This window comes from Penaeus chinensis, chromosome 8 (assembly GCF_019202785.1).
Source record: "Penaeus chinensis breed Huanghai No. 1 chromosome 8, ASM1920278v2, whole genome shotgun sequence".
Taxonomy (NCBI): Eukaryota; Metazoa; Arthropoda; class Malacostraca; order Decapoda; family Penaeidae; genus Penaeus; species Penaeus chinensis.
In genome coordinates this window covers 3,696,266-3,709,391 of record NC_061826.1, presented here as the reverse complement: position 1 = coordinate 3,709,391, position 13,126 = coordinate 3,696,266, and the positions used below count along the sequence as shown (strand labels likewise).

Below are 13,126 nucleotides of genomic sequence, written 5' to 3'. Positions count from 1 at the left end.
CGTAATTTTCATATTACTCAATGGCCCCCAGAAAGGACCCCTGGGTGACATGACCCCTGGATTAGGAATCACATATTTAACATGTATAAAGGTGTCAAAATGATGATTACTATCTCCTCCCATTTCAGGCATATGGTTCCTGGAATCAGATATAATTACAATAGTCAGTGTTCGCGTAAGCATAAGTAATAACCAAAATCTTTCTCGCTTTTCATTTCACACTTTGCACAGCGCTTCTTTATTGAGATCTATCCAGCGTTGAGGTTTCACACCCGGCAGGTGGTAGCACTACATAATTTGTCTTTTCATTTTGGGTTTCAGTATATATGATATATGTGTTTTATGAACTTACTAGGGACTGAAAATTTTAATAATTAATTGATCGCTTTAAACTAAGCAAGTTTTTAGATCATAAAACAGTTTTTTTTTTTCCTGCGACTCTGAAATTATCACTTTTATTTGAAGAAAAGAGTAGAAAATCATTTTAAACGTAAAAGAAAAGTTGCACAAATAAAAAAAAAAGAATAGATCAGGGACACAGATAACAGATGTATAGAAAATTAAAATAATACTTTTTCGTGTTGATTCTCGAACGTGATCAGCTGATTCCAGAAGAGAAATACGGCGGGCTTTACGAGGTGAAGGCTTCTTGGATCTAAGAATATTTAATTTTCTCTTCTAAGCAGCTGTGTTCGTAAGTATTTTCGAGGAGAAAAGAGAGTAGGAAATGTGTAGTTAAAGGCAAGGCATAAATATCAAGAGGAAAGTAACAGGACAAGTATTTATCTGGTAGTGAGAGAGTGTCTACAACCAAAACAAAGTAATTCTGGAATGAACATCGACGGAATATAGAATCTGCGTGAGATAGGCTTTTTTTTACCATTTCTTTATCATATATTAATGTTATAAACCCGTAGATGAAGTTCTTATGGGAATAGATTATGTTCCTGGGACAGATATGATAAACTGAAGAGAGATATGGTTTGAATCCACATTGCCCTGAAGAGTAATCCATGTAAATACTATTAGTGAATTAACTGTTTTGGTATATGTTTACATAAAAACTGCATGAAGATAGGGAAAATCTAAATACGCTGTCAAAGAAGGGAAAACTACACACAGATATATGAAGTAATTTGCACAGTCCATGGCTATCTGGGGCCAGTTACTCCAAACAGATTACAGTGTTGTATCTCACCACGGAGCCGTTACAATGTCGTAAGGCCTGCGAAGGCCATACTCAAAACAAAATTAGCCACCACACTTTGACATCACACATTGTAAAGTACCTTGTAAGTTATAACTGCTCTGGGCATCTCGTACGGGTTTCAAACCAGATATATTACGGGTTATTTCCTGATTACTTAGTCGACATAAACCTTTATATGACAGTAACATGCCTTTTCCATATATAATTGTGGGGAATTTCAATTGTCTAGTATCTTCTTTGTTTTTCATGCACTACCATTATCTTGAATCAAATATAAATTGACTGTAAATTGAGTTGACAGACAACAAACAACAATGTTTTGGTGGCTGCTCAACTTTGTGATTGAACATTGCAGCGTGGAAGACATTATTATAGGGAATCATTAGTTTCTCTCAATGAAGAGGATAGGCATTCACTGCTGTATCACAGATTTTTTAGATTTGTTTTACTATAACCTTCTTTGATGCCAAATATCCAACTAAACAATCCTTCCAAGAATTATTATTCTCTTCCGTATGTATGTTTTACATCAATTTACCTTCGCTTGAAATTGTGATTTTTTGCCTTATGTTTCCGAAAAAATGTATGTAACAATTTATGTGTGATTTCATAAACACATTGTTAAAAATATTGGAAATAATAATGTATATAATATTTTTATTTTTTGCCTGAAGATGATTGCTGTGTATTATCATTTTCTCTTTGTGTATAGAACTTGTACTATGAAAGGTAGAGTTATTCTGGGAAATTCTTCATAGTTAATTTGTTTTATAACACTTGGCTGAGTTGTTCAAAAATATCACTCGGGGAGACAGTTGTTGGGCCTTCCATGGTGTTGGTGACCGTTGGAGGCTTAGCAATAAGACAGCCATGGCTTTCCATTGGTTGTTACGTCCAGCAGGCTGACTGTTGATTGGTCAATCTGCTACCGGTCTGCCCTCTCTTGGTAGTCGATGGGATTAACTTAAAATGTAAACATGGGCCTTACAATGTACTTACTATATTGTAATTATTTTTTGAGTATGGGAGGTTTACATTGTAGTAAAGAGATCAGAAGGTACAATGTAGTAAAGTGGTTTCAATGTCCTCAGCCTTGTAGCGGACAGGTAGTTTTGAGTATCCCGGCCCTGGTGGGAATTTAAGGGCAGATCAGGTGGTTGTGGCAAAGCCCTAGGGTTGGGAAGGTTTTAGGGAATTCCCAAGAGTACCCACAAGGTTGGCTGGAATAATAGGGACTGACAAGACTGGAAACTTTGTGGCACTCACACAGGCAGCTTGCTGCACAATTTTCTGTTTTCACCATGCAGTTCTCTCTGTTGTATTTGTAGTCTTTTAAAGTAGTTGAAGTTCTTATTTACCAGGCAGTTATTTTTGCAGATCTTAAAGGTTTATCAATTAAACTAAACCATACAGGGTTGTGCCATCAATGACAACCCAGTTTAATAATGTAGAAATGATGTATAAATAATGCATCATCCATCACTTACATTACATAATGGAAACTAATAGTCATGTAACAACAAACAGTGCATTTTTGGACAAACTGAAAATTTAGCTGAGCTAGTTATGACTTTTGAAAATAACTTGCCTATACATGTAAGAAGGTTTTTAGTCTGAGGGACAGTCTAGGAGGGGTTCTGTCACTTTGTAAAAGAAATACTGTTGTTATTTTTATTTTTATGTTCTTGTGTATCTTATTACATATCTTTATCTTCAATTTGTGCAAGTTATGTTATATATGTATAAGTAAAGTTTATATTGCCTATTAGATTTTGAATGGTAATACTAATGGTAACAAAATGTATATGGCATTATCTTCCTTCATGGTGCTCATAATTTCACAGGCTATTAATTCTTCTCGTCACCTTGTGGGCCACTTGTGACCCTTCTGAGAGACACGTTTGGCCCAAGATCACTGGTGCCACAGATAAACAGTGTCTTGGATTTTATTAAGGTAACTATTCCATATACTCTTTACTGTGATATCCAGAAAGTTATTCACTTTTTTCCTATAAAAAGAAATCAAACAATGTAAACCACCACCAATCAAACAATTGTTACTATTGTCTTTAGCCATTTAAACCTTTAAATGGCTTTGAAATAAATTTGATTTTATAGAAATTATTAGACTTCTTGTATGGTGTTCATAGCATCCATTGTATATATAAGCATGAATGGCACAAGAAAAAAGATGCATACATTAAACATATTATCTTTTTACAGGAAGAGTATCATAAATGGTAAATGTTCTTTATGTTTTAGATGTATAAATAACCAGAAGTGATTTATTCAGAAAATATACTGTTTTTAACACAATATGAATATCAAAAGTAAAGTCATATTGAGTTTTAACAGTTAACTTTTTCATCAGCTGTACTATCCCACACATAGCCCACACAGGTTGTACAATGAGAAATCTTAGAATTCTTTCTTGCAAGAGCAATTCAGTATCAAAGAGCAGTTGATGTTGAGCTTTGATATTAGGAAAAATATGAATGCACAAAGGATTCTTTAATGTTTTTACAATAAATAATGGTTTTCCAGTTTGAGGCTGGTGTACCCCAAAACAAAACAGATTTCAACAGACTATTGGTGTGGACTGTGATTGTGAATGTGATCCTATGAAGGGATTGAATGGTTATTGTCGTTGCTATTATTATAACTTTTGTTGTCATCATCATTATCACTGTTATTGTTATTGTTTTATTGCTTTTGTTGTTATTGTTATTAAAAAATTGTTTTTGCTATTACAGTTTCTGTTGATATTACAATTACCATTTTTGTTATTTTTACTATTACTATTAGTGTAAGTAGTACTAATATATCTAATTTGTTGATATTATCATCAGGTGTGCTTCACCCTTTTCTTGCAAGAGTACAAGCTAGTACCGGAAGTGGTAACTAATGTAAGCCGCTACACAAGAAACGCCCAGTAAGGTTAGTATGAGATTTTATTTGATTTTATTTTGTTTAATCAGGCTTCATCTCATAGTTTTAAGGTGTTCTGATTATTATTGTTATATACATATGTGTTTGTATGTTTATGGAATTCTGTAATGAAAATACTAACCTTCATTATAATAGTTTTTTTAAAAGCTGTTCACTCTGACTAATAGGGTAGGTATAGGGAAGATGAAATTATTTGAAACAAGTTAATTATGCTAATTATAATCCGAGAGAAGAAAATCAGCATTTATAACCAGAATGTATTTCAGTTGAATTAAAATATGATAGATAATTTGAGAAGATACTTTGTTACTTTGCATACCCTCTATCATTATTTTTCTTTTCTTTTTTTTCTCTATTATACAAATTGATATATAAAGTGTCTTACACAAGACCTCTTTTTCAAGTTTTGGGCATATCCATTCAGAAGTTTCAAACCATCTAGGTAGTGAGAAGGCATCTGGGCTTGTTTCTGCTTTCAACTTTGTCTTTCTTGCCTTCTATAAGTTCTTATGGATTATATGAACAAATTGAAATAGATATTTTCTGAAGTATTTCATAGTCATGTTGTATAAAGGCCTCTGGATCTTGTACATTTTTTCAAATGAGATGCTTGTTTATTAAATATTTTGTTGGTTTAAACTTTCATCTATACAATAAATTATATATTCACATTAATGCACAGTCATGAAAGCCAGTGCTAGAGTGTTCCTTATTTTTTTTTTCTTATAATAATAATAATAATAATAATAATAATAATAATAATAATAATAATAATAATAATAATAATAATAATAATAATAATAATAATAAGAGTAGTATTAATAAGTTCACACAGTCTACAATTGCCATAAAATATATTTTTTTGTTAGGCAGTCACATCTTTATTAAATTCCTTTCAATCCAGCCCAGCTGCATCATGTAAGGGAAAGTGCAATTGTAATGAAGCCAAAATGGGAAGCTGGATAGCTGGAGTTAGCAATAACAGTAAGAAACTGATTTAATTTTCTAGGTACTTGTTTATGATATAGATAATAACTTGTCAAAAGTCTTCAGGCCTGCATTACTCCCAATATTTGGGTATGGTATTTGAATACTAAAACTAAAAGGAAAATAAGCAGTTCAATCTTTTTACTTAAAGAAGGTTATCTTTCAAACCCTGCCAGCTAGAAATGCTAGGCATATTTATATATATGGCAATGATGAAAAAATGACTATGAATTTCTTAGAAGTATAATGTGGATTACTCAGAAGTGCTGATTGCAAAGTGCCAGTAAGAAATTTGAGCCCTACCTCTTAAACCAGTGCCTCCAGGAGATTTCTGGGTGTGCTGGACCTTTGCTTTGGGGTGTATTGAGAGATAAAATTAAAAGGATTTTCTTTTTATTTTTGCAAATAAGAGGTTTTATGCAGATATATACAAGGCTGCTACTCTCATGGTTTCAGTACTTTCCTTTTGTGTGTCAGACTTCAAGACTGTCACACTGGCAGAGCACCATATGACAATGTGTGTAGCTTATACAAGGAGACTGATCAAGTAAGCTATAGTGAAGGTTCACAGCAGCAGTGAGGCAGCACAGTCTTTTGGTGTGTGGGGTTTTTCATGGATAGCAAGCTAAATATTGCCCCTTTTATTGACTATTCTTTTACAAAAGAATAGTCAATCTGTACATTACACATCTTGTTCCCCCTGAGGCAGTGCCCCAAGGCATGTGTTGTTTGGACATGAGGGTACTTTAAAAAGAACTGCATAAAATGTAATGCATGCATCGTAGTAACATGACATAATGACCCATCTTCTGGAGCTGCGATCAAGTCTGTCATGACTGTAAATAGCATGTAACCTGGAGGCATTGGGTTAATTGAAACTGATTTGTTTCACCCCTTTTTATTATAAGGTCACAGTATGATGAATTAATACTCATCTTTTACCATTTTCTTATTGTCAGGGTAAGGTAGGCAGTATCTTTGATTATTTAGGTTTATATTTGATTAAGATGACTTTATTAGGGGAAGAAATTAACATTTTCTAAAATCCGTTTCAGCTGAAATGTGTATAGCTATTTCTTTTATAAATATATATTTATTTTATTGTATTATTCTCTCCTTTATACAGAATGGCCTCCTCATAATGGACTCTGAATCGGCAGATTTCAGATACTAATTACTGCCTGTATAAAACTGACACGTGTACCTATATATGTGTATATATATATGTTCACACCCACTGCTGATTGGAAAATTCTTTCTAAACACTGTACAATATGAGCTCAAGAAAGAAGCGGGTGGACTTAAATATTGCTCAGAAATTGGATGTTATCAAGAAGTTGGAGTCTGATATATCAGTGGACAGTTTGTCTGAAGAGTATGGAGTCACAAAAGAGACGGTTCTTGACATTTATAAGGCTAAAGCTAAGATCATGGACTTTTATCACAAGTACAGTGTAAGAGAAGATTCACAGGAAAATGTACAGTATTGTGGTGGAGTGGAAGCTAGGAAACGAATAAAAACGAGGTAAGTTTTTTTATTATTATATTCTAAATCCCTTTAATATTTAGAAATAGGCATTGAAACTGAGGTTCACCCCCTAAGTTTATAGAAAGAGGCTTCTAAAAGTTTGTGGAAAAAGGACAGTTTGAAAAAATGGTTTCAGTTATGATGTTTATTTTTCAACACATTCTCCATTAAGGTCAATACACTTCTGCAGACGTTTATACCAGCCTTTAAGTCTGTCTGATTAAACTGAACAATGTCAGAGCAGCTCTTTTTACATCTTCAAGCGGTGAAAAATTGGTACCTTTCAATTATTTTTTAAAGCTTGGATACAAAAAGATGTTGAGTGGGGCTAAATCAGGACTGTGATGCGGATGTCGGATGATTTCTCATAGAAATTCACGTAGCACAGCTCAAATGCTGAGCACCGTGAGTGGTTGCATTGTCATGGTGTTAGAGAATGCCTTGATGTAGCTTTCCAGGGCATTTTTCTGAGATTTCTTTTGGACAGTTTTCTCAAAATGCATTCATAATCAGATGTAATTGTTTTCTTGCTCTCAAGGAAGTCAACCAGCAAAATCCACTCTGCATCCCAGCTCAGATTTTGCTTTGATTGGTCCACTTTCACCCTTGGGCAGCCTTTTGTTTTGATTAAATTTTGACCTTGGGATCGTACTGGTAGAGCCATGTTTCATCCCGTCACAATTCTCTGCAGAAAAGCTTTGAGTCCTCATCCCGCTTGTTCAAAATTTCTAGATCTACCCTTGTTTGCTGCTGATCTGGGCACAACATCCTAGGGACCCATAGAAAGGAGAGCTTGCTTAGCCCCAAACTCTGCCCCCTGAATTGTGTGTGCAGAACCCACAGAGATGTGGAGTGTGTCTGCTACTGATTCAGTGGTTATTCATTTATCCTTTTCAATCATGTTGTGAACAGCATCAGTGTTTTCCTCACAAACTGATATTGATGGCCTGCCACTGCTCATCTTCAATTTCATTTCTTCCACTTCTGAACCAACTTATCCATTTGTAGGTTATTGATTTCTTTGGGGCATTGTCACCATAAACTTGTACAAGAGTGTCAATGATTTGCCTATTCTCCCTACCAAGTTTCACCATAAATTTAATGTTTGTCCTGGCCTTGATTTTGGTGGTTTCCGTGTTGCTTGAATGGTGCTTGACTTCCAACTGGCAGCGATGCATTATTACCTGCTTTTAAGAGTTCATGTTTGAATACGTTATAACACAGAACAAGAATGTTCAGGTGCATTAAAATCAAAATCCTTCCATATGATTTTTAGTTATGGCTTTTTCCATGAACTTTTTGAAGCCCCCTCATAATGTTGGAAATTAACTTTGATTACATTTTCACTATTAGAAAATGAATTTACATTTTAGACTGTTCTTTTGCCTGAGATTGAACAATTTGCTATCAAGAGCTGGGATTAGTATTATTCAGCAGTGTAAAATTAACCTATTTGTCATTTGATACAGTGAACACATCATCAGTGGCAAAAGGAATTGTTCATACTGTAACAAGACGGTGAGTTCTCAACGGGCTCTGAAGATACATGAACGTCTACATATAGGAAAGGGGATATTGCAGTGCTCTGTCTGTGGAAAGACCTACCTTAATAAGGAGAAGTTCATCATTCACTTTAGGATTCACACAGGCGAGAGACCTTTTGAGTGCTCACTCTGCAATAAGAAATTCAGTGACAATTCAATTCTGAGGAGGCATGAGAAAACACATAAACCTTATATACCATATGAATGTACAGTGTGCCAAAAAAAGTTTGATTTAGAGACTGCTTTCAGGGAGCATTTAAAATGTCATGCTGATTTAAAGAAGTTTAGCTGTGCAGACTGTGATATGAAGTTCAATTCGAAGGCCAATCTTTCACGCCACATCAAGATTCATACAGGGGAAAAGCCCTTCAAATGTTCATTTTGTGACAAATCCTTTACTTCGAAGTCTGATTTGAAAAGGCATTTGAAGATTCACAATGGAGAAAAAGTTTCATGTTCCCAGTGCAACAAAACATTTAACGACCTTTCCAATCTCAGGATCCATGAAAGGATACACACAGGTGAAAAGCCATACGAGTGTTCCTACTGTGGCAAGGCATTTGTTTCTAGTTCAAATTGCAAAGTGCATGAAAAAATTCACAAAAATGAGAGACCTTTTCAATGTGAACTCTGCAACAAAAGTTTCAGAGAAAAATGTAAGTTGGAAAGACATAAAAAAACTCACAGAGATACAGCGTTCCACAGCAAGGTTCCTTGTGTTAGTTTAGGAAATTCAACATGTGAAGAAACGTTTGTCAGTCCTGCACCAAAAAGAAAGTATTACAAGCCTGAGCAGAGTGAAGAGGCTGCAAAATTCTCGACTTTAGGGCAGGAAGTACAGGTATCTTTCACAAAGAGTAGCAATTATATGCTTGATTCTGCTAAAAGATATAATCTCTCTGTTCATGACTCTTCTAAAGAAGATAGTCACCATATCCGTAAATCTCCCATAAAATATAGTCACTCCATGCATAAAATGCATAATTACTTGACGCATGAGCCTACATCTGAATCAAAAATGATTCAGTCTGTGTGTGAATCTCCAATAGAGAATAGTCATTCCATGCATGAATCCCAACCAAAGAACAGTCCTTCCAAGTTTCGCACTGGGGAAAACAGACCAAAGAAACTAATTCAGAATAAGATATCCTCTTTTTTCCCAACCAAGGAAATAGTTAGACCTGCAAAGGAGCTTCACGCAAAGAAAAGCCTCCCCGATGCAACTAAACCAAAGGACGACTGGAGAGTTTTTGTTTCTATATTGATTGTCAATATGGAAGCTTGCTTGAAACGCCAATATTCAGAGAAAGAAAGAGTAATTTCAGAGTAAATGTCTAGTTTACTTATAAAGAAATTGTACAGTGCTGTTTCTTGACTCATTGTGATATGCAGTATGATTTGCTTTGACCTTATGAAAATAAAATTTTCTGTTATATCTTTCTTTGATTAAAATGCAATCCTGTTGTGGTTCATATACACTTAAATATTGCAAGGTGATTGAATGCTGTCAGTCTAATACATTGATGTAGCCAGTAGCTACCATAAATGTCTTACTATCACAGCAATCCTTGTTTTAACAGAACCATCAGGACCTTTATTTGGGGGGGGGGGGGCTAGAATCTGTCGCCATTGCTTTGATTTTAAGGTACTTTAGGTAAGCTCTTACTTAGAACTATATGTAACCCCCCATGGAAGGAACTCCCTGAATTTTTTTTTTTTTTTTTTTTTATATATCTTCAATAAGTGATGTCTGTACTGATCTGTGTTTTCTACCTTGCAATGTTTAACGTATTTGTTTACTTGAGATAATTTTGGTAAGAATGAGGCATTATTAGTTACATTTAAAAGATTATGAATGTGTGGTAATGGATTTATTTACATTTTTATATGTATTTTATACCAAAAACTGAAAGGTGCATTTCTCTTGTGCTGATTATATTGGAACTTTTGTCATATATTTATATATTCAACACCCATTTCCACCCTAATTACTCACTGATTGCTTTATGATTACTCTTTTACAGTGTTCCTCATATAATGTTCCTCTTCTTTCCCATAAATCCCCTTTTATAAATTTTTTTTATAAATCCCTGCCTTACTCCACCTGCTACCCCACTTTACCCTTTTCACCCCTCAATCCCTTGTTGTTGTTGATGTAGGGAGGTTTAGGAGACTGGGGCCCAATGTAGGGGATCACCCCTACTCTGGGTCTCAGCCCTGACCTCAACTAATTTTGCATGGTCTTCTCCTTCTTTCATTTTCCTTCTCTTCTTCATCCTTTTATTCTGTCCACTTTCTAAGGTGTGCTAAAAGGATGAAAGGCTGGCTTTGTGTCAATCCTGATCAGCTTCCGGGAGTGATGGGCATGGTATTTCCTTGGTTAATCCCCTTATTGGGACCCTAAGGGGTATACAATTTCTTTTCCCCACTTATTTCAGGCTCAACATGGCCAATAACTAAGATTCTTATCCTTATTAGGGATTGGTAAGGCTTACCCCTTCATCAAATAGCCTATCTGAATTTGATTTCCTGACTCCTGCCTTTCATTAACCACTGTAACCGACCACTTGATACTAATACTCCCTCCTTGATGCTTACTGACAACTCTATCCATTTTGATCATCCACCCAGGTCATTACTCAACCTACAGAATACACCGCTTCCTTTCTCCCAACAGCCTCCACTCCATCTCCTACTGCACAGTCTTCTTCATTGTCTACCCACTCCCCCCTTATTACGATTCTTCATCCTTATTGTCCTCCTTCCCACAGTACTACCTTACTCCTCACCATTCCGTCTTCTTACCGCCCTCGTCCTTCTTCTGTTTCCACCTCTGCAAACCTTTTAAATACTCTTTTCGGCCCAGCCAAATGGGATTGATTCTTTGTGATTCCCCTACAGCCCCTTACTCTGACAATACCCTTCTCTTCCAACAATGTCTTCAGAAACAGGTAGGCAAAGTTTCCTTTCGCAGTCATTCCGACTGTTCACTCTTTGTCATTGTTACATCTGAGTCCCAGGCTTGTGCACTACCTACTCTTACTGACTTCACTAGCAAACCTATTCTTACTGAACCTCATTCCTCCCTTAATGCTTGTACCAAAACTGTTTCCGTCTCCCCGACTGATTGTCCTATATACAACAAGGACTGGTCAGGCTGCGAAAACGAACTGCTCGACTGCCTTGTTGAGTATGATACAATGGCACTACAGAGCTACACTATTCCTCCCAGAGGCCAGTGTAAGTCTTACACCAATATTGCCAGAGTTAGCTTCTGTAGACATGACCTTCCCCATGCAGTTAATATTGGTGGAGTGTCCTGAACTGTCTGACCATATAGGCCCCTTCCCTGTCAATGTAAAAAATGTTGGCATTTTAGCCACCCAACCAAACTATCAAACAATAGTCCACTGCTAATAATGGTGGCTGCCCTGCCTGTACAGAAGCAAGCCTCTACTTATTTCAAAACTCCTTTGTGCCCCTCTCATCTTCTCAAGATGTCTCAGTATCTCTTCCCTCTACCTGAACCATCCTACCTCTACTCCCTCTCTCCCACAGTCAAATTCCTTTTCCAGTCTAAATCCAGATACTCACATCTCTACTACTTCCCTGATGCCTACCCTTTCTCTTCATCACTCTGTCTATCACATCATATAATCTAAATGTTCATTCCCATCCTCTCCTACAACCACTTATTCCTCTGCTCCTCGGACATCTATCCCCTCTTCTCCTCACAAAAAAAACCTTTGTTTCTTAGACCTCCCCACCCATCTCCCTCCAGAAACTCTTGAAGACATCCTAAACTTCCTAAACATAATCTAAGAAAATGCTCCACTCCTTCATCCGCCCTCCAATCCCTATATTCCTATACTCTCTACATTCAAAGTATTTGCCGATATCCATCTCCCTCCTCAAGTTCTCCCAACCCCTCTTCCTCCCACTCTCTCCCAAAATACCCCATCCTCTCCCTCTCCATGTGCACCAGCATTCTCCTTCTCCCCATTATCCTTACCACCCCCACATGAATGTATACATGACCCTTATGGTGCTTATGATCCTTCCCCTCCTGAAATTCTTCCTGATACTTTAATACCTTCTCCTGTTCCCTTATCTCATTCCTCGGATTCTTCTCCTACTTCTCCAACACCCATCTTTACCCGCATTACTTGTTGATTGTTTCATAATGGCTCCTTTGCCTGTTTTCTTTATACAGTGTTCCTTTTCCTTCCACAGACACAGTACTCTCCATTTCATCCAGTCACCCTTAATCCTTAACCCTTTTCTCTATTACTAATCTCCGCCTTACTTCCTTTGCTCCCCCCCCCCCCTCTCTTTACCCTTTTCACTAACGTACTATCCTATAACACTATAACCTTTGACATCTAACACGTTTTATCCTAATCGTTAACTTATTTTCATCTCTTTTACCACAATACTATACCATAGTGCTATATGACTGTTGATGTCTTGCACATTTATTTGTTTTAACCAACCTACAATATTTGACATGTGACACATTTTGTCCCATTTATAACTTTTTTCCCTAGTGCTATGTGACCTTTGATATCTAGCACACTTATTAACCATTTTAACCCACTGCAAGGTATTATAAGTTTGTTAAGTCTCCTCCAGATACTGAGATCAGATTGCCTAATCAAAGATAACCCCATAAAATCACGGATTTTATCATTATTGTACTCAGTTGATATAAGGAAGTACTAGGTGCATAGGAAATTAATTTATGCAATCTAGAAAAAAAAAATTACCTCTATTCATAAACTTTTTATTTATTATTATTTACATTTTGTTTGTGTGTGTATGCTTTAACCTTTTATACAGTTTTGAGACTGCCTCAATTACTTTATATATTTGTCTTCATGTGGGTTAATGTATCTGTACATATATATA

General features: G+C 36.1%; 1 protein-coding gene across 2 annotated transcripts; it reads left to right on the top strand.

Moving 5' to 3' along the window:
• The first annotated feature begins 580 nt into the window (after positions 1-580).
• LOC125028325 (zinc finger protein 558-like) lies at positions 581-9,653 on the top strand. 2 transcript variants are annotated; one of them, XM_047617801.1, is made up of 5 exons: positions 581-694; positions 3,055-3,164; positions 4,060-4,147; positions 6,273-6,671; positions 8,144-9,653. In XM_047617801.1, the coding sequence occupies exons 4-5, from the start codon at positions 6,421-6,423 to the stop codon at positions 9,546-9,548; spliced, it is 1,656 nt and encodes a 551-aa protein (XP_047473757.1). In that variant the 5' UTR covers positions 581-694; positions 3,055-3,164; positions 4,060-4,147; positions 6,273-6,420; the 3' UTR covers positions 9,549-9,653. The 2 variants fall into 2 exon arrangements, with proteins under 2 accessions (XP_047473757.1, XP_047473758.1); XM_047617802.1 differs by lacking the exon at positions 581-694 and adding an exon at positions 839-859.
• The last annotated feature ends 3,473 nt before the right edge of the window (positions 9,654-13,126 follow it).